The sequence below is a fragment of the Chiloscyllium punctatum genome, chromosome 19, assembly GCF_047496795.1.
Source record: "Chiloscyllium punctatum isolate Juve2018m chromosome 19, sChiPun1.3, whole genome shotgun sequence".
Lineage (NCBI taxonomy): Eukaryota > Metazoa > Chordata > Chondrichthyes > Orectolobiformes > Hemiscylliidae > Chiloscyllium > Chiloscyllium punctatum.
The window spans coordinates 43,803,797-43,821,853 of NC_092757.1; the positions used below are offsets into that span (position 1 = coordinate 43,803,797).

At 41.0% G+C, this 18,057-nt stretch overlaps 1 protein-coding gene across 1 annotated transcript in view; it reads left to right on the forward strand.

The window, feature by feature from the left end:
• The window catches only part of LOC140491298 (protein phosphatase PTC7 homolog), a 104,416-nt gene extending 86,645 nt beyond the window's left edge, over positions 1-17,771 (forward strand). The window contains exons 4-6 of the mRNA XM_072589290.1: positions 1,140-1,263; positions 13,528-13,657; positions 14,678-17,771. Of these exons, the coding sequence (XP_072445391.1) occupies positions 1,140-1,263; positions 13,528-13,657; positions 14,678-14,736 (313 nt within the window). The 3' untranslated portion in view covers positions 14,737-17,771. The remainder of the gene's footprint in view (positions 1-1,139; positions 1,264-13,527; positions 13,658-14,677) is intronic.
• The last annotated feature ends 286 nt before the right edge of the window (positions 17,772-18,057 follow it).

An 18,057-nucleotide genomic window follows, 5' to 3' on the forward strand; every position in this document is an offset into this window, starting at 1 on the left:
GTAAGCATGACATTTAATATCTTTTAGCTTTTCAAATAGTTTCCATTCATAGAAACATAGAAAATAGGTGTGGGAGTAGGCCATTTGGCCCTTTGAGCCTGCACCACTATTCAATATGATCGTGACTGGTCATGCAATTACAGTATCCCACCTCCATTTTCTCTCCATAGCCCTTGATCCCTTTAGCCCCAAAGGCCACATGCAGCATCCTCTTGAATATATCTATTGAACTGGCCCCAACAGCTTTCTTTTGTAGCGAATTCCACAGGTTCACAACGCTGAGTGATAATTCTTCCTCATCACAGTCCTGAATGGCTTACCCCTTATTCTTAGACTGTGACCTCTCGTTCTGGACATCCCTGATATTAGAAACATTTTTCCCGTGTTAGTGCTGTCTAGTCCGATTAGGATTTTGTTTCTAGGAGATCCTCTCCACCTCCTCCACTTTTCCACCCCCTCCCCAGTCCTTCTAAATTCTACTGAGCACAAGCTCAGTTGATTCAGTCTTTTTTTTTGTATGACAGTCCTGCCAATCTGGGAATCAGTTTAGTGAACGTTTGATGGACTCACTCAATAGCAAGAACATCCTTCCACAGGCCAGGAGACCAAAACTGCACACAATACTCAAGGTGTGGCCGCATCATGGCCCTGCATAGCTGCAGCAAGACATCCCTATTCTTATACTCAAATCTCTTGGCTATGAAAGCCGGCATACCATTAGCTTTCCTCACTGCCTGCTGTAACTGCATGCTGACCTTCAGTGACTGTTCCACCATGACATCCAAGTCTTGTTGGACCTCACCTTTTCCTAAACTGCCACCACTCAGACAATCTGCCTTCCTGTTTTTAACACCAAAGTAGATAACCTCACATTTCTTCACATTCTATTGTATTTGCCCATTCAGCTGGCCTGTCCAACTCACCCAGCAACCTCTTAGCATCCTCTTCATGTTGCCATCCAGCTTCGTGTCATCTGCAAATTTGGAGATATTGCATTCAGTTCCTTCGTACAAATCATTAATGTGTATTATGAATAGCTGGGGTCACAGTCTGCTAGTTTTTGGTGTGTTTTATATATTTGAGCCCCGAAATATCTCTACTCATCCACAGTGCTCATGATTTTTTTTTGTATACTGCAGCCCTGAAGCAGCAGAAGGTTCCATGTTCAATGTAGAAGTGGGTGATATCATTCTTACGGCAACAGATGGGCTCTTTGACAACATGTCAGACTACATGATCTTGCAACAGTTGCGAAAATTGAAGGTACAGTATTCTGCTCTGCAGTCAGTTAATTCACAGCTCTCTAATAGTTTATGCCAACTTGTCCCTTCCTGCAACACTAGAATTGAGTGCCCCGAATCTCTCATTGAACCTCAAACTAATTATTGTATTCGGATTGTTCTCTTAGATTTGTTGTCTGAGGTGCTGATTTGAGTGATTACAGGGAGATGTGGTTTATTCATTATTTTTGTACCCATAACAATCCTGCTCAACATTCTTGCTGTTAAATCCAGACTTTAAACACTTATATCTTGTCAAATATCGACGTATAGAGAGTGGAAGATAGTCAGGAATGATATTCCCAGAGTCTGTTGTATTTCTCAACATGCTGTGTGAGACTAAATTTTGCAACAATCTTTTGAACTAGAATCCTTTTGATTTGTTTTTTTACAGCTGTTAGGTTGCTTTCAGAGCTGCCTTTCATAGGGACTGGTCTCTGTGTTCTCAAAACAAACCTTATGACTTCAGTGTGGTGAAGACTGTTGAATTTTAAACTGACAGGTGACTTGTGTCACCAAAGACTTTTGAACTTTAAATTGACTGGGCACTTGTGTATTCAAACTCAAGATTTTTTTCAAATAATTTCAAGATGGGAACTTTCCATTTGAATGTGGCATGAATGACTGACTGATAATCTAGCATTGTTCATTAACTGCACTGACCTTAGAACACCTGATGTTTCTGCCTACACAAAATGCATGTCTTAAAGTGATTTCACTGTGCTTGAGATGGATTTGTAAAATTGCAGATTATTCTTATTCTATGACCACAGAGATGGAGGGATGCCTGTGCAATTTTAACTATTTTTAAAACTGATTACCACATTCTTTTGCAGGCTGTCATCATGGCTCTCATTTCTGGTGAGCATAAATCCCATTTGTGGAGAAAGTGATGACTGCAGATGCTGGAGATCAGAGTCAAAAAGTATGGTGCTGGAAAATGTGATGAAGAGCTTATAGAGTCATAGAAATGTGCAGCATGGAAACAGACCCTTCGGTCCAACCTGTCCATGCCGACCAGATATCCCAACCCAATCTAGTCCCACCTGCCAGCACCTGGCCCATATCCCTCCAAACCCTCCTTATTCATATACCCATCCAAATGCCTCATAAATGTTACAATTGTACCAGCCTCCACTACTTCCTCTGGCAGCTCATTCCATATACTTACTACCCTCTGCGTGAAAAAGTTGCCCCTTAGGTGTCTTTTATATCTTTCCCCTCTCACTTTAAACCTATGCCCTCTAGTTCTGGACTCCCCGACCGCAGGAAAAAGACTTTGTCTATTTATCCTATCCATGATCCTCATAATCTTGTAGACCTCTATAAGGTCACCCCTCAGCCTCCGACGCTCCAGGGAAAACAGCCCCAGCCTGTTCACCTCTCCCTACAGCTCAAATCCTCCAACCCTGGCAAAATCCTTGTAAATCTTTTCTGAATCCTTTCAAGTTTCACAACACCTTTCCGATAGGAAGGAGACCAAAATTGCACCCAATATTCCAACAATGGCCTAACCAATGCCCTGTACAGCCGCAACATGACCCCTCAACTCCTGTACTCAATACTCTGACCAATAAAGGAAAGCATACCAAACGCCGCCTTAACTATCCTATCTACTTGGGACTCCACTTTCAAGGAGCTATGAACCTGCACTCCAAGGTCTCTTTGTTTAGCAACACTCCCTAGGACCTTACCATTAAGTGTATACGTCCTGCTAAGATTTGCTTTCCCAAAATGCAGCACCTCGCATTTATCTGAATTAAACTCCATCTGCCACTTCTCAGCCCATTGGCACATCTGGTCCAGATCCTGTTGTAATCTGAAGTAACCCTCTTCGCTGTTCACTACATCTCCAATTTTGGTGTCATCTGCAAACTTACTAACTGTACCCCTTATGCTCGCATCCAAATCATTTTTGTAAATGACAAAAAGTAGAGGGCCCAGCACCAATCCTTGTGGCACTCCACTGGTCACAGGCCTCCAGTCTGAAAAACAACCCTCCTCCACCACCACCCTCTGTCTTCTACGTTTGAGCCAGTTCTGTATCCAAATGGCTAGTTCTCCCTGTATTCCGTTAGATCTAACCTTGCTAACCAGTCTCCCATGGAGAACCTTGTCAAACGCCTTACTAAAGTCCATATGGATCACATCATCTGCTCTGCCCTCATCAATCGTCTTTGTTATTTCTTCAAAAAAACGCAATCAAGTTTGTGAGACATGATTTCCCACACACAGCCATGTTGACTATCCCAAATCAGTCCTTGACTTTCCAAATACATGTACATCCTGTCCCTCAGGATTCCCTCCAACAACTTGCCCACCGCTGAGGTCAGGCTCACCGGTCTATAGTTCCTTGGCTTGTCTTTACCGGCCTTCTTAAACAGTAATTAGATTAGATTAGATTTTTAGATTAGGTTACATTACAGTGTGGAAACAGGCCCTTCGGTGGCACCACATTTAGCCAACTTCCAGTCTTCCAGCACTTCACTTGTGACTATCGATGATGCAAGTATCTCAGCAAGAGTTCCAGCAATCACTTCTTTAGCTTCCCACAGCGTTCTCGGGTGCACCTGATCAGGTCCTGGGGATTTATCCACCTTTAACCGTTTCAAGACATCCAGCACTTCCTCCCCTGTAATCTGGGCATTTTGCAAGATGTCACCATCTATTTCTATACAGTCTATATCTTCCATATCCTTTTCCACAGTAAATACTGATGCAAAATATTCATTTAGTGTCTCCCCCATTTTCTGTGGCTCCACACAAAGGCCGCCTTGCTGATCTTTGAGGCGCCCTATTCTCTCCCTAGTTACCCTTTTGTCCTTAATATATTTATAAAAACCCTTTTGGATTCTCCTTAATTCTATTTGCTAACGCTATCTTATGTCCCCTTTTTGCCCTCCTGATTTCCCTCTCAAGTATACTCCTACTTCCTTGATACTCTTCTAAGGATTCACTCGATCTATCCTGTCTGTACCTGACATATGCTTCCTTCTTTTTCTTAACCAAACCCTCAATTTCTTTACTCATCTAGCATTCCCCATACCTACCAGCCTTCCCTTTCACCCTGACAGGAATGTACTTTCTCTGGATTCTCATTATCTCATTTCTGAAGGCTTCCCATTTTCCAGCCGTTCCTTTACCTGCGAACATCTGCCTCCAATCAGCTTTTGAAAGTACTTGCCTAATACCATTAAAATTGGCCTTTCTCCAATTTAGAACTTCAACTTTTAGATCTGGTCTGTCCTTTTCCATCACTATTTTGAAACGAATAGAATTATGGTCGCTGGTCCCAAAGTTCACCCCTACTGACACCTCAGTCACCTGCCCTGCCTTATTTCCCAAGAGCTGGTCAAGTTTTGCACCTTCTCTCGTAGGTACATCCACATACTGAATCAGAAAATTGTCTTGTACACACTTAAGAAATTCCTCTCCATCTAAACCTTTAACACTATGGCAGTCCCAGTCTATGCTTGGAAAGTTAAAATCCCCTACCATAACTACCTTATTATTCTTACAGATAATTGAGATCTCCTTACAAGTTTGTTTCTCAATTTCCCTCTGACTATTAGAGGGTCTATAATACAATCCCGATAAGGTGATCATCCCTTTCTTATTTCTCAGTTCCACCCAAATAATTTCCCTGTATGTATTTCCAGGAATATTATCCCTCAGCACAGCTGTAATGCTATCCCTTATCAAAAATGCCACTCCCCCTCCTCTTACCTCTCTCTATCCTTCCTGTAGCATTTGTATCCTGGAACATTCAGCTGCCAGGGCCTGCCTGGCTTGCTGTGTTCTTCCAGCCTCCTGCCTGTCTACTAGCAATTTCTTCTGCATGGGTTGTTTTACATAGGAAAACATCTAAGCTGTGTTATCTTTATGCATGTGTACTTGACAGCTTATCATTTCAGATCATTCGTCATTCAGAAAACAAGGAATGCCACAGGGAACAGGCCAATTTCATGGAGAGATCACAACCTGTTCTTTGACTTTTCTAGTTCCAATTTGTTCCCTGCAGAACTTAATCTGACTGAAATGGCAATGAATAGCAATGGCTGATTTTCCATATGGGCTCTTGTGGTGCAGTTGTATGTCCCTACCTCTGGATTTAAAGACCCGTGTTCAAGTCCCCCTGGGTAGGATTAGGCAAAACCATAAGGCATACTACAATTAAGTGAGCAACAAGAACATGGCCAGAGTGAGGGTAGGGTTGATCAGGGTCAGTGGAGGGTACTTGTGCCTGGATTTGGAGGAGGTGGGGGTTGGGGGCGGGATGGGGGGGTGCGTCCTTAATGAATACTTTGTTTCGTTACTCACTACTGAGATGGAATCAAGATTAGAGTGGTGCTGGAAAAGCACAGCAGGTCAGGCAGCATCTGAGGAGCAGGGAAATCGACATTTTGGGCAGGAGCCCTCCGTTCATTGTGAAGGGCTCCTGCCCTAAACGTCAGTTTTCCAGCTCTGATGCTGCCTGACCTGCTGTGCATTTCCAGCACCACTCTAATCTTGACTCTAATCTCCGGCATCTGCAGCCCTCACTTTCGACTACTGAGATGGAGCTTGTCGTTTGTGAGGAAAGCGCAAAACAAACTGATATGCTTGACTGGTTGATGTTAGAAAGGAAGATGTGATGAAAAAAATTGCAAGGCCAGATGGGATCTACCCAAGGTTACTACAGGAAGTGAGGGAAGAGATTGCTGTACATTTGGCAATGATCTTTGTGTCCTCACTGTCCACTGGAGTAGTACTGGATGATTGGAGGGTGGCAAATGTTATTCCCTTGTTCAAGAAAGGGAATAGGGATAACCCTGGGAATTACAGACCAGTCAGTCTTATATTGGTGGTGGGCAAAGTATTGGCGAGGATTCTGAGAGACCGGATTTATGATTATTTAGAAAAGCATAGCTTGATTAGAGATATGCAGCATGGCTTTGTGAGGAACAGGTCATGCCTCATAAACCTTACTGAATTCTTTGAGGATGTGAAAAACACATTGATGAAGGTAGAGCGGTGGTTGTGGTGTACATGGATTTTTGCAAGGTGATTGATAAGTTTCCCCATGGCAGGCTTATTCAGAAAGTAAGGAGGCATGGGATACAGGAAAATTTGTCTGTCTGGATACAGAATTGGCTGGCCCATAGAAGACAGAAGGTGGTAGTAGATGGAACGTATTCACCAGTTCTGGGACGTCTGCTCTTTGTGATTTTTAGAAGTGACGTGGATGAGGAAACGGAATGGTAGGTTAGTAAGTTTGCTGATGACACAAAGTTTGGTGGAGTTGTGGATAGTATGGAAGGCTGTTGTAGGTTGCAATGGGACATTGACTGGATGCAGAGCTGGGCTAAGAAGTGGCAGATGGAGTTCATCCTGGAAAAATATGAAGTCATTCACTTTGCAAGGTTGAATTTGAATGCAGAATACAGGCTTAAAGGCAGTATTATTGGCAGTGTGGAGGAACAGATGGATCTTGGGTCCATGTCCATAGATCCCTCAAAGTTTCCACACAAGTTGATAGGGTTATTAAGAAGGCATATGGTGTGTTGGCTTCCATTAACAGGGGGATTGAGTTTAAGAGCCACGAGGTTATGCTGCAGGTCTATAGAGCTCTGGTTAGACCACACTTGGAATATTGTGTTCAGTTCTGGTCATCTTGTCATAGGAAGGAAGCTTTAGTGAGGCTGCAGAGGAGGTTTACCTGGATGTTGCTTGGACTAGAAGACGTGTCTTATGACGAAAGATTGAGGGAGCTAAGACTTTTCTCATTGGAGCGAAGAAGGGTGAGAGGTGTACAAGATGATGCGAGGCATAGATAGTGAATTGTCAGACTTTTTCCAAAGGGCAGAAATGGCTGTGACTAGGGGCATAATTTTAAGATGATTGGAGGAAGGTTTAGGGGAGATGTCAGAGGTTGATTCTTTACACACAAATTGGTGGGTGTGTGAAGTGCACTGCCAGTGGTGGTGGTAGATTCAGATACATAATGGACATCTAAACAACTCTTCGATATGCACATGGATGATAGTAAAATGAACGATATGTAGGCTAGTTTGATCTTAGATTATGATAAAAGGTTGGCACAACATAGAGACTGAAGGGCCTGGACTATTCTAGGTTTCCACCGATTCCAGAGGTATGTATTAACATCACCAAGTGAGTTGATTAGCAAAACAGGAAAAATAGCTACTTTCCTGGCACTTGGCCTGTATGGTGTTAATATGCCTGATTATGAAACTGTCAGATTTGTCAAGAGAAGCTTCATCATGGTGAATTTGTGCTGACTAAGGTGAATATTCCATCCATATTGGAAGGGATGGAGTCCAAGCTGTGAGAGAAGTCCTGTACCCAAGTTGGAATTGGACGTCTGTGTTCTGTGGCATTTTGTGGTACCTTGGCACTCATGATCAAAATTCTCTGGAACAAACATGTGTAAACTCATCCTCAAGTGAGCTGGCTCAAGTAGTTCCTTCATCCTGAACCTGGCGCATTAATGCCAGGCTTATCATCACATGCTCCTGTCAATCCTGGCTTGTGTGCAGTCTGAATAGTTTCAATATCTGAGCTGGAAGAGTGAGCTTAAGTGGTAGTGCATCTTCATTGCATAGTTGTTCTTCCAGTGGCTCATGGGCTTGCACACCCTGGCAAATAGTGAAGTAAAAGAGACAGGATTAAATTGTGTATTGAAAGGAGATGCATGTTCACAGCATCTACATCTCATCATGCATATTTCTTCAGTTCCATCTTCTGTTTTACCATTCCCATTATCAACAGCTCTGCTTCCTAATTAAAGTGTGTGTGCAGTATTGTTCATAGTTCCAGATCTGGTCTCCAGATCTCAAAAATAGCATACTTTGTTTGGAGGCATTGCAGTTCACTGCATTGTCTTTGGGGATAAGAGTTTTCCTAAGAGATATTGCATTTTGGTACTACAAAGAAGAGTAATGGTTACACATTTTAATTGTAGGGTCTTGGGTACTGTTGTAGAACAGAGGGACCTAGGGGTGTAGGTGCATAATTCTTTGAGGTTTTCATCACGTATAAATGAGGTGGCTAAAAAGGCACACTTGTCTTCATTGCTCAGTTCTTTTAAGTATCGAAGTTAGGAAGTAATGTTGAGGTTGTACAGGGCATTGGTGAGGCCCCTGTGAAATAGTGCCCAGTTATAGGAAGGATATTATTGTGGTGGAGAGGATTCAGAAGAGATTTGCCAGCATAGAAGGTTTGAGTTATAAAGAAAGGCTAGGACTCCTTTCACTGGAGCGTGAGAGGTAAGCTGAAAGAAGTTTATAAACTAATGAAAGGTATAGGTAGAGTTAATAGTAGTTGTCTTTTCCCTAGGGTGGAAGACAAGGGGGGCACATTAAGGTGAAAGGAGGGAGATTTTGAAAAAAAGACATGAGGGGCAAATTCTTTTACACAGAGGGTGGTTCACATGTGCAGTGAACTTCCCGAGGAAGTAGTGGATATGAGTACAATTACAATCTTAAAAGATATTTGGAGAAGTAAATGAATAAGAATGGTTTGGAGGGATATGGGCCAAGCGCAGGTAGGTAGGATGAGTTTAGTTCAGGATTATGTTTGTCGTGGACTGTTTGGAATGAAAGGTCTGTTTCCATGCTGTATGACTGTGAAAGATTGGGTAAATTGGTCTATATTTTCTGGAATTTAGATGAATGAGGTAATCTTATTGAAACATAAGTACTGAAGGTCTATGTCAGAATAGATGCTGAGAGACTGTATCCCCTGGCTGAGGAATCTGGCACCTAGGGGCCCAGTCTTAAGCTAAAGACTTAATCATTTAGGACTGAGTTGAGGAGCTATTTCACCGTGTGGATCTTTAGAATTCTCAATCCTAGAAGGTCTGTGGATCCTTCTTTGTTAATATGTTTAAAGCTGCAATAGAGTTTTGATATATCAGAGAATCAAGGGATACGGCAATTTTCTTTTGATAAATTTGTCCATGTCAAATGGGTGTTGCTGGCTAGGCCAGCTTTTTATTGCCCTGGATAAGTTGTTGGTGAGCTACTTCCTCGAACCTTCAGGTATCCCAGTACCCTGCAGTGCTTAGGAATGTGGAGCCGATGGAGAAGACCAACAGTGACTGTACTGGAAACCTAGAGATCTACAGCTCAAAAACAACCACCTAACTATTCTAATCTCACTTTACAGCACTTGACCCATAGCCTTGGCATTGCAAATGCACTTCTAAACGCTTCATAAATGCAATGAGTTGTTCTACCTCTATCACCCTTACAGGAAATGAGTTCCAGATTCCTACCTCCCCTTGGGCAAAAAGGTTTTTCCTCACATCTTCTCTCAACCTTCTGCCCCTTAAATCTATGGCCTCTGGCCATGGATTCCTCTATCAAGGAGAAAAGTTTTTTTTTTCCCTCTCTATGCCCCTCAATTTAAACGTCTCAATTGTGTCCCCTCTCAATCTCCTTTTTTCTAAGGAAGACAACCCCAATGTGTCTGAACCTCTCTTCATAACTGAAACTCTTCAGCCCAGGCAGCATCCTAGCAAATCTCCTCTACACTCTCTCCAGTGCAGTAACGTCTCTCCCATAATGTGGATTCCAGAACTGCACATATACTCCAGCTGTGACCGAACTAAATGTTTATACAGTTCCAGCATAGCTACCTTGTTCTTAAACTGTACCTTGCTTATGCTTTCTTAAACATTTTATCCATCTCTCCTAATACCTCAACCCCTTTGATCCTCAGTGCTTCACTGGTCCTTCTGTTCAACCTGTGCTGCATTGCCTTATTTGTCTGACCAAGTGTATCACCTTACATTTATCCAGATTGAATTCAGTTTGCTACTGATCAGCCCATCTGACCAGCCTGTACATAGCCAGGGTACTTGTATATAGTCTGTTCAGCCCTTTCAGATTTGTATTTGTTTGTGAGTTCTCTTCTCATTCTTCCTACTCCCAGTGAAGATGGGTCTAGTTGACCCAATCTCTCTCCTGCCATCTCAGTGATCATTCAGGTGTTACTTCATTGCATTCAGTCAATGATGCTGTTTTTTAAGGTAAGAAGACCAAAATACTACTCTGGGTATGGTTTCATTCAAGGCCCACCACTCTAGTTAAGACATCCTTTTTCTTGTGCTCAAATTCTCTTGCAATAAAGGCCAGTACGCAAATTGCTTGCTGCCTGTTCCTGCCTACTTCCAGAGACTAATGCAATCAGGTCTTTTTGTATATTAATATTTTCCAATTTATCACCACTCAAAAAAGTAATATTCCATCATTCTGTCTTCCTTGCCACAGCGGATAACTTCAGACTGTGCCAATTACTTGTCCACTCACTCATCTGAGTTGCCTTGATACCTTTCTATATCCTCCTCGCCCCTCTCAATCTCACCTAGTTTTGTATCCTCAACAAATTTGGAAATATTATATTTGATTTCCTCCTCCAAACATTTAATCTATGTTGTGAATAGCTGTGGCCCAAACTCTTACACCAGTGGTCACCACCTTCCACTCCAAAAACATTTCATTTATCTGGTAACCAATTCTCAAACATGATAATATATCTTTGAAAAATCTCATCTGCTTTAATTTTGCACACTAACCTCTTGTGTTCGGCTTTATCAAAATCTTTCTGAAAATCCAAAAATGCTACATCCACTGATTCTCTCTTGTGTACTCTACGAGTTATTTCCTCAAAAGAAAACTCCAATAGGTTAGTCAAACATAATTTCCCTTCAGAAATCTGTTGATTTTTGTCTAATCCCACTGATGTTTTCTAAGAGCCCTGTTACTAAATTCTTTAGAATAGAATCTAGCTTTTTCTCTACTACTGATGGTAGGCTAACAACATTTTAATTCCCTATTTTCTTGCTCCTCTCTCTTTTTAAAAAGTGGAGTTACATTTGCCATCCTCCAATCCAGAATCTACATAATTTTGGATGTTGCAAACTAATTCATCCACTATATTTCTATAGCTATTTCCATTATTACTCTGGGATCTAGATTATCAGGATCTTGAGGTTTATCCGTTTTTAATCGCATTAATGTTTCCAGCATTATTTCCTTTTTTACATTTAAAAAAAACTGTTGCTAATTTTCTTTTTTCTTCCTCATTAATACTTGGTTCTCTAGTATTTCTGGGAAATTTGTGTCGTCTTGAATGGCAGGTAGGTTCAAAGGGCTATATAATGTTGAGTCTTTCAGGAATCACTGAAGTCAGGAGGGTCCCAGAGGATTGGAAAACGTCTGACGTAACACCACTATTTAAGAAGGGAGGGAGGCAGAAGACAGGAAACTGTAGGCTGGTGAGCTTGATTTTAGAGTCTGTTGTTAAAGATGAAATTGTGGAGTAATTAGAAGTGCGTGGTAAAATAGAACCGAGTTAGCGTGGCTTCGTCAAGAGGAGGCCATGACTGACGAATCTGTTAGAGTAATTTGAAGAAGGCAGTCAGTGAATGTGATCTATTTGGATTTCCAGAAGACCATTGACGGAGTGTGCACAGGAGGCTGCTGAGCCCATGGTGTTAAGGGTACAGGACAGATAGAGGGTTGGCTGACAGGCAGAGGTTAGAGAAAAAGGGGTCTTTCTGAGCATGGCAGCTTGGGGTTCCACAGGGACCACAACTAACTGGTCAAAGGAACTGAGGGCATCATTTCTAAGTTTGTAGGTGATGCATTGTAGATAAGTATTGAGTATAGGAGTTGGAACATCTTGTTACAGCTGTACATGATGTTGGTGAGGCCGCATTTGGAGTACTGTGTGCAGTTTTGGTTACCGTTCTATAGTAAAGATATTATTAAACTCGAAAATAGCTCAAACATTTATTAGGATGCTACTGGACAGGATGTTTTTAGTTATAAGAAGAGGTTGGATAGACTGGGACTATTTTCCCTGGAGCTTAGGAGATAGATGGCCTTTATAGAGATTTATAAAATCACGAGAGGCATAGATAAGTTAGATGGCCGACAGCTCGAAAAATACACGGCATAGGTTTAAGGTGGGAGGGGAGAGGTACAAAAGGATCTGAAGAGGCAATTCTTTCTCTCTCAGACTGGCGAGTGTCTTGGATAGGCTGTTAGAGATTCTCTAGAAAAGGAGACCAAAGCAGCTCTGCATACTCCAGATAATGGTCTCACCAGTTGCAGAATAGTTGCAGTAAGACCATATTTGTCAGATTCTCCATGACTGATCTTTGTGTACAAGTGCATGTCTGTAAGGTTCTTTCACTTAAAGTCGCCAGCTATTTTTTCTTGCTGTGGAGTTTGCACGTTCTCAGTGTCTGCATGGGGTTGCCCCCTTTTCCCCTCCCACAGTCCAAAGATGTGCAGGTAAGGTGGATTGGCTATGCTAATTTGCCCATGGTGTCCAGGGATATACAGGCTCGGTGCATTAGCCATCAATAATGTAGGGTTACAGGGATAGGGTGAGTTTAATAGGTTTTGGTGGGATGTTCTTTGGGCGGTCTGTGTGTACAGAATGGGTCGAATGGCCTGCTTCCAAACTGTAGGGATTCTACAATTACGGAGGACCCGGTGATATTTAGATGACCAAATAAAGATAAACGTGCCTTTAAATTGCCCTTCATAACCACTGGATGTCTCAAAACGCTTTATAGCTACTAAAGTACTCATGCAACATGACCTATCGGAAATGTGGTAGCTAATTGCACACACCAACTCCCAAACGTAGCAATATGATGTCGATTGAAAGATACATATTTAGCCAGAACACTGGAGGAAACTCTCCTCCTCATGTTTTCGAAAGGCTGTAATGGAATTTTTTTACTTCCACCTGGGCAGAAGACAAGGCTTCAGTTTAACACACTCATTACTGCACTGTTGCATTAATCTTGATTTTTGTTCTCAATCTTGGAGTGGGACTTGAACCCAGAACCATTTTCAGTTGATTAAAATGTTTCTGATCAATAAGTGACTGTTTTTATCCAGTATTTTAGATCAGGACTGGGGTCTGACTTCTTTTTGGACTGAAGTTTTTTATTTTGTTTATTTTGGCTGCTGTTTCCTGCCCAAAATGAACATTCAGTTCTGTGTGACACCTGATGGCTTTGAACATTTCTGTCAAAATGCAATGGATTTTATGAAAATAAAATTTCAAGTTTAAAATGAGTAAGACTCTAGCCTGTAATAAATTAAGGCCTAGGAATTTATAATTTAGGAAACGAAATGAAAAAGAAAAGCATGCAGTTTTTTTACCATTTATGTACAGGAGCTGAAGTTGTATTGAACTTTATGGTAACATTTTGTTACAGGACTCAAGTTACCAAAGCTTGAATGAAACCGTGAAAAGCTTAGCTAAACGGGCACAACAGTTGGCATATGACCCAAACTATATGTCTCCCTTCGCACAGCATGCCTGTGAAAATGGACTCAATGTCCAAGGTAAAGTATTGTTTTTGATCTGAGATTGCATGATGGTTTAATTATTTTACTCATTTTACACTGTGTGTTAAATTGCATGGATCTCTGGTCCTGTGCAGATGAAGGTTACAAGTGAAGAATGACTTGCATTTCTGCTGTATTCTTCAATATCATACCCTCTCTAGTGAACAACAATGTAAACTAGAATGAAAAACGCGTGTCAAATATAATTAAATCTCTAAGCTAAAGTGCTGGAACTGCTTATCTTTATATATTCCTGCTGCCTCATGGTTTTGATGCGTGTTTATATTTTAGGTCTGTGGCTAGGATGTCACATTTTTACTCTATCCCATAGCTCCCCCAGTTTATCTTTACCATGAAATCATGGTGGGACAGTAGTGTGTGGTTTGAGGACTGACTTCTCGCCCAAATTTTGATCCACAATTCTGAACAATCTAAAACCTGGGAAAAAAAAACTAATATTGTAAACATAAATTATTTGCTGTTTCACATGGCAGTGTGAGCCAACACACTTTGTATGGTCATTGGGGTCTGACTTCCTTTTGGTCTGAAGTTTGTTTTATTTTGAGATGTTCCCCTCTGGAAGGAGGAAAGAGCACTGGGAAAGAGCTGGAAAATGTGGCATCAGCCTTTGTGGATCTGAAATAGAATATGCAGTATTTTAACACAATGAACTGAAATGGCTGTGCTCTAATTTGAGATACAAATGTGTCTTCGTGCAGATCATAGAATCCCTACAGTGCAGTTAAGGGCCATTCAACACATTGAGTCTGCACTGACCTGCCAAAGAGCAACCTACCTAGACCCTAATCCTGCATTTAATCATGGCTAATCCACCTAGCCTACACATTCCTGGACACCACTGGGTAATTTAGCATGGCCACTCCACCTAACCTGTATATCTTTAGACTGTGGGAGGAAACTGGAGCACCCACTGAAACCCTGTGACATCTGAGACTCTTCAGTCAGACCATTTACCACCGTTGGTAATTCAACATTTAAATGCAATTTCTTTTGTAGGTGGAAAGCCAGATGACATCACTGTGCTATTATCAGTAGTGACTGAGAGCAAAGAATGAAGAGAAATCTTACCTCGTTGACTCCGAGCTCCAAGCTGACACACCTCAAAGGGTGGCAACCCTGAATCCTGCAAAACTCTGTTGGGGCATCCTGTCAGAGGTGACTTTTGATCTATGCAGATTACCACAGTCAAGGAATTCAAGCAGTTGAAATATTGGGTGATCTATTCCGTCCTGTAGTTTGGAAAAATTACACTTTACCCGTACTCGCTTTTTACAATCTCTGGAGGCTTTGTAAAATATCTTGAGATTTTAAGAACTCTACATCTTGCATTAGTCTCCATTCCATTGCAAGTATCTTCACCTCTTTTTGTTTGGCCATTAAACACTGAAGATAACCATCTAGTTTTCTTGAACAATTTGATGCCTTGAGCGATTCATGGAAACTTGGTCTGCTCTAAGGTGTTTTTTATTTAAACTTTTGTCAAACAAATGCTTTAATGTATTGGTCTAAGTACCATTTACTAAAAAGTTAATTCGTTAATTACAAAAGCTAATTTTATTTTTATTTTTTGCCCAGTCATAAGTTTGAGTAAAATGCATTGTTATGTGTGAATGATGTGAGAGGCTCATACCCTTTTCCCCAAAATTGTAATTTCTATACAAGAAAATTCTTGAATTTTCAAACCCAAATGCAGGGTGCAATTTTGACAAAAGGGTGGTTTTCTGCACTAGGTGCCTGCTGGAACATGTTTCCAGAATCGAACTCTCTTTCAAGTCTGAATGGCAGCCATTACAGTGCCTAATAATCCACTGTACTGAGAAACAGACCAGTTGTAGAATCTTCATAGTATATCAGCATGGCCGCCACTACACTTACACTTCTTCAAATAAAAATGCATAGTGACTATTTGGCCTCTATGCCATGGACTATTCTGATCCAAAGGTGTTTTACCGACCTGATTTGTGGGCAATCTATTTGGATTTCATTGAGTTTCAACCACTGTTAGATTTATTAATAATTGATTTAAGTGTCACTACAGAATCGTTATGCTGTGAACAACCTGCAGAGCTTGGGCAGAAGAGCGCAGTGAGTTTTTAAATGTCTCGTGGAGTATGTCTGAAATCAACAAAATGGATCATGCAAGAGATCTGTGATCCTTCACCTTAAATATCACTTGACATGTGACAAATCCTGTGCTGGTTATTTATCCACCGAATAAAGCGCACAACCCTGGCGGAGATCTTTGAAATATGAAAACTGCTAGCTGAAATTATAGAAATGTAACAATCGATTCAGAAGTTTCAATGGTACTGGTGGGTTGTGCCATCTCCTTAATTACATTCTTTCAAACTCATCTAGTCAGTTTATATTTGACATATTTTATTGAGAGTTTTCTAAGCTTGGTATTGTGGCTTCATTATGCTTTGAATCTCTTCCAAGTTGGCCATTTGACCACACAGCATTTTTTTTAAAAAGAACTTAAAATGAATGGGAGCTGCTGGGTGATCTTTGTGGTCTATGCTTGTATTATCGATGCTATAATTGCGGTTTTACTGGCTGTGAATTCTTCCGACCTTGTCTTGAAGCTATTTTAATCCTTTCCTACAGTAGGGATAATTGGTAACTTAGTACATATTGTGGCAGTTATGCCAATGTTGCTATATGCTAAAATAGACATGCTCTTCTATGGGTATGGGATAATCATCTATTAACCTTTTAGTAGTGCCTTCTGGAGATCAGCATCTACAGACTGTGATCTATTGATTGTTTATTGGGTCGACCATTTGCTTCTCTCTTGTGGATTTGGCTTTCCTATATCTGGCGTCTTCAGATTTTTGTTATCAAAAGTCCTGATCAATAGTATATTTTCTATTAATATGTGTTGGTCTGCCAGTTAAACACAACTGATCTTTGTTTACTGTAATTGATATCAAAGGATAAATTGTCACTAAAAGAAATAGTCAATCCAATCTCAAATTGTCTAGTGTTTGAGTAGTACCTCTAGTCAGAAGACAATGCATTGATGCCCTGATTCAAGGTGCCTGTTGAATTTCAGGGCGTTCAGAATCTTGTGGCGTTACATTGTCTTAAAGATGTGATTGAGCTGCTTGATGTTGCAAACCGCAGTTAATATAAGCTGCAACCGTCATTAATCTGAACTGATAGTGCAGATACTCTGTCTCCCTGAGATCCAGAGAAAGAGTGTACTGATTGACTGACTGCCAATTTTAGTTGCTGTGGCAGTCTTATTAATAAGTGATATAGCGGACTGTGTGAAGAAGGACTTGTCGCAGATAACATTGGTCTTTGCCTTCCTTTCACAAGGTGAGAATTTGCATTAGCTGCCCCTCAGGAGTAGGTAATGTTCACTGAAAAGACAAAAAGAAATTGAGAAGAGAAACATTGCTTTTGTATATTAAAAAAATTCAAAAGAGAAGGGTGCATTTAAAAACAATGGCCTTGATGTCCCTTTCAAAAAAAAAAAGAATTCGCTTTGTTCCAATGGGTTAAATTCCAAAGTTCGAGAGAAGCAGATAGGCGTTGATCTCCCTCAGGCTCTGCTGCTATTTTGTGTGTTTCTGTATCTACCCTTTGAGTAAGGCTTCACATTTGATTTTTGGAAAAGAGCTACTGCTGTTTGAACTCAGAGCCATAGGAATATCTGCAGCAATATGTCTGTGATTCACTGTATATATAATGTTTGTATATAGTCCATGTACTATGCACATGGATTTGTACAGTTGTTTTTCAGGTTTGGTTCTGTTGTAGTCTTAATGTTTAAAAATACAAAGTTAAGCTTGATTCTATGTTGGTTTATGTAACTGCAATTGCACAAAATAAGGAATTGAGTATTGACACTGTTACAGGAACATTGCACTGAGGTCTTTAGAGCATACTGTGATCTTTTATGTAGAGGTCACATTTTGTAAGATTTTACGTGAACCCATAACATGAAGGTGGCAGATATATTGGATGTCCTTTCTCCACCATCCTGAAGAACAGATTCTTTAGTGAAAGTGTGTAGTGGTCATCATAGCCCTGTGATGTATTAAATTAAGGAAGACCAATAAATCAATTCATTTACAAGAGGCATCTGTTGTAGTTGTCACACTTCACTTTCATACTTGGTGGGTTGAGGCTTGAGTCAATGATGAGTCATGGGTACCATGAATGTGCATGGCATCCATGCTGAGAAGGTGGGTGTGAGAGAAAGATGGAAAGACCACTTTATCCTTTTGTGAAGTCCCTATGCACATTGCACTTGTCAATTCATAGAATTTTGTAGCACAGAAGGAAGCTATACTATCCATAACTGCACTGGCTTTCCAGTTTGCCTCACTTTCCTGCTCTTTCCCTTAAGTATCCAATTCCTTATG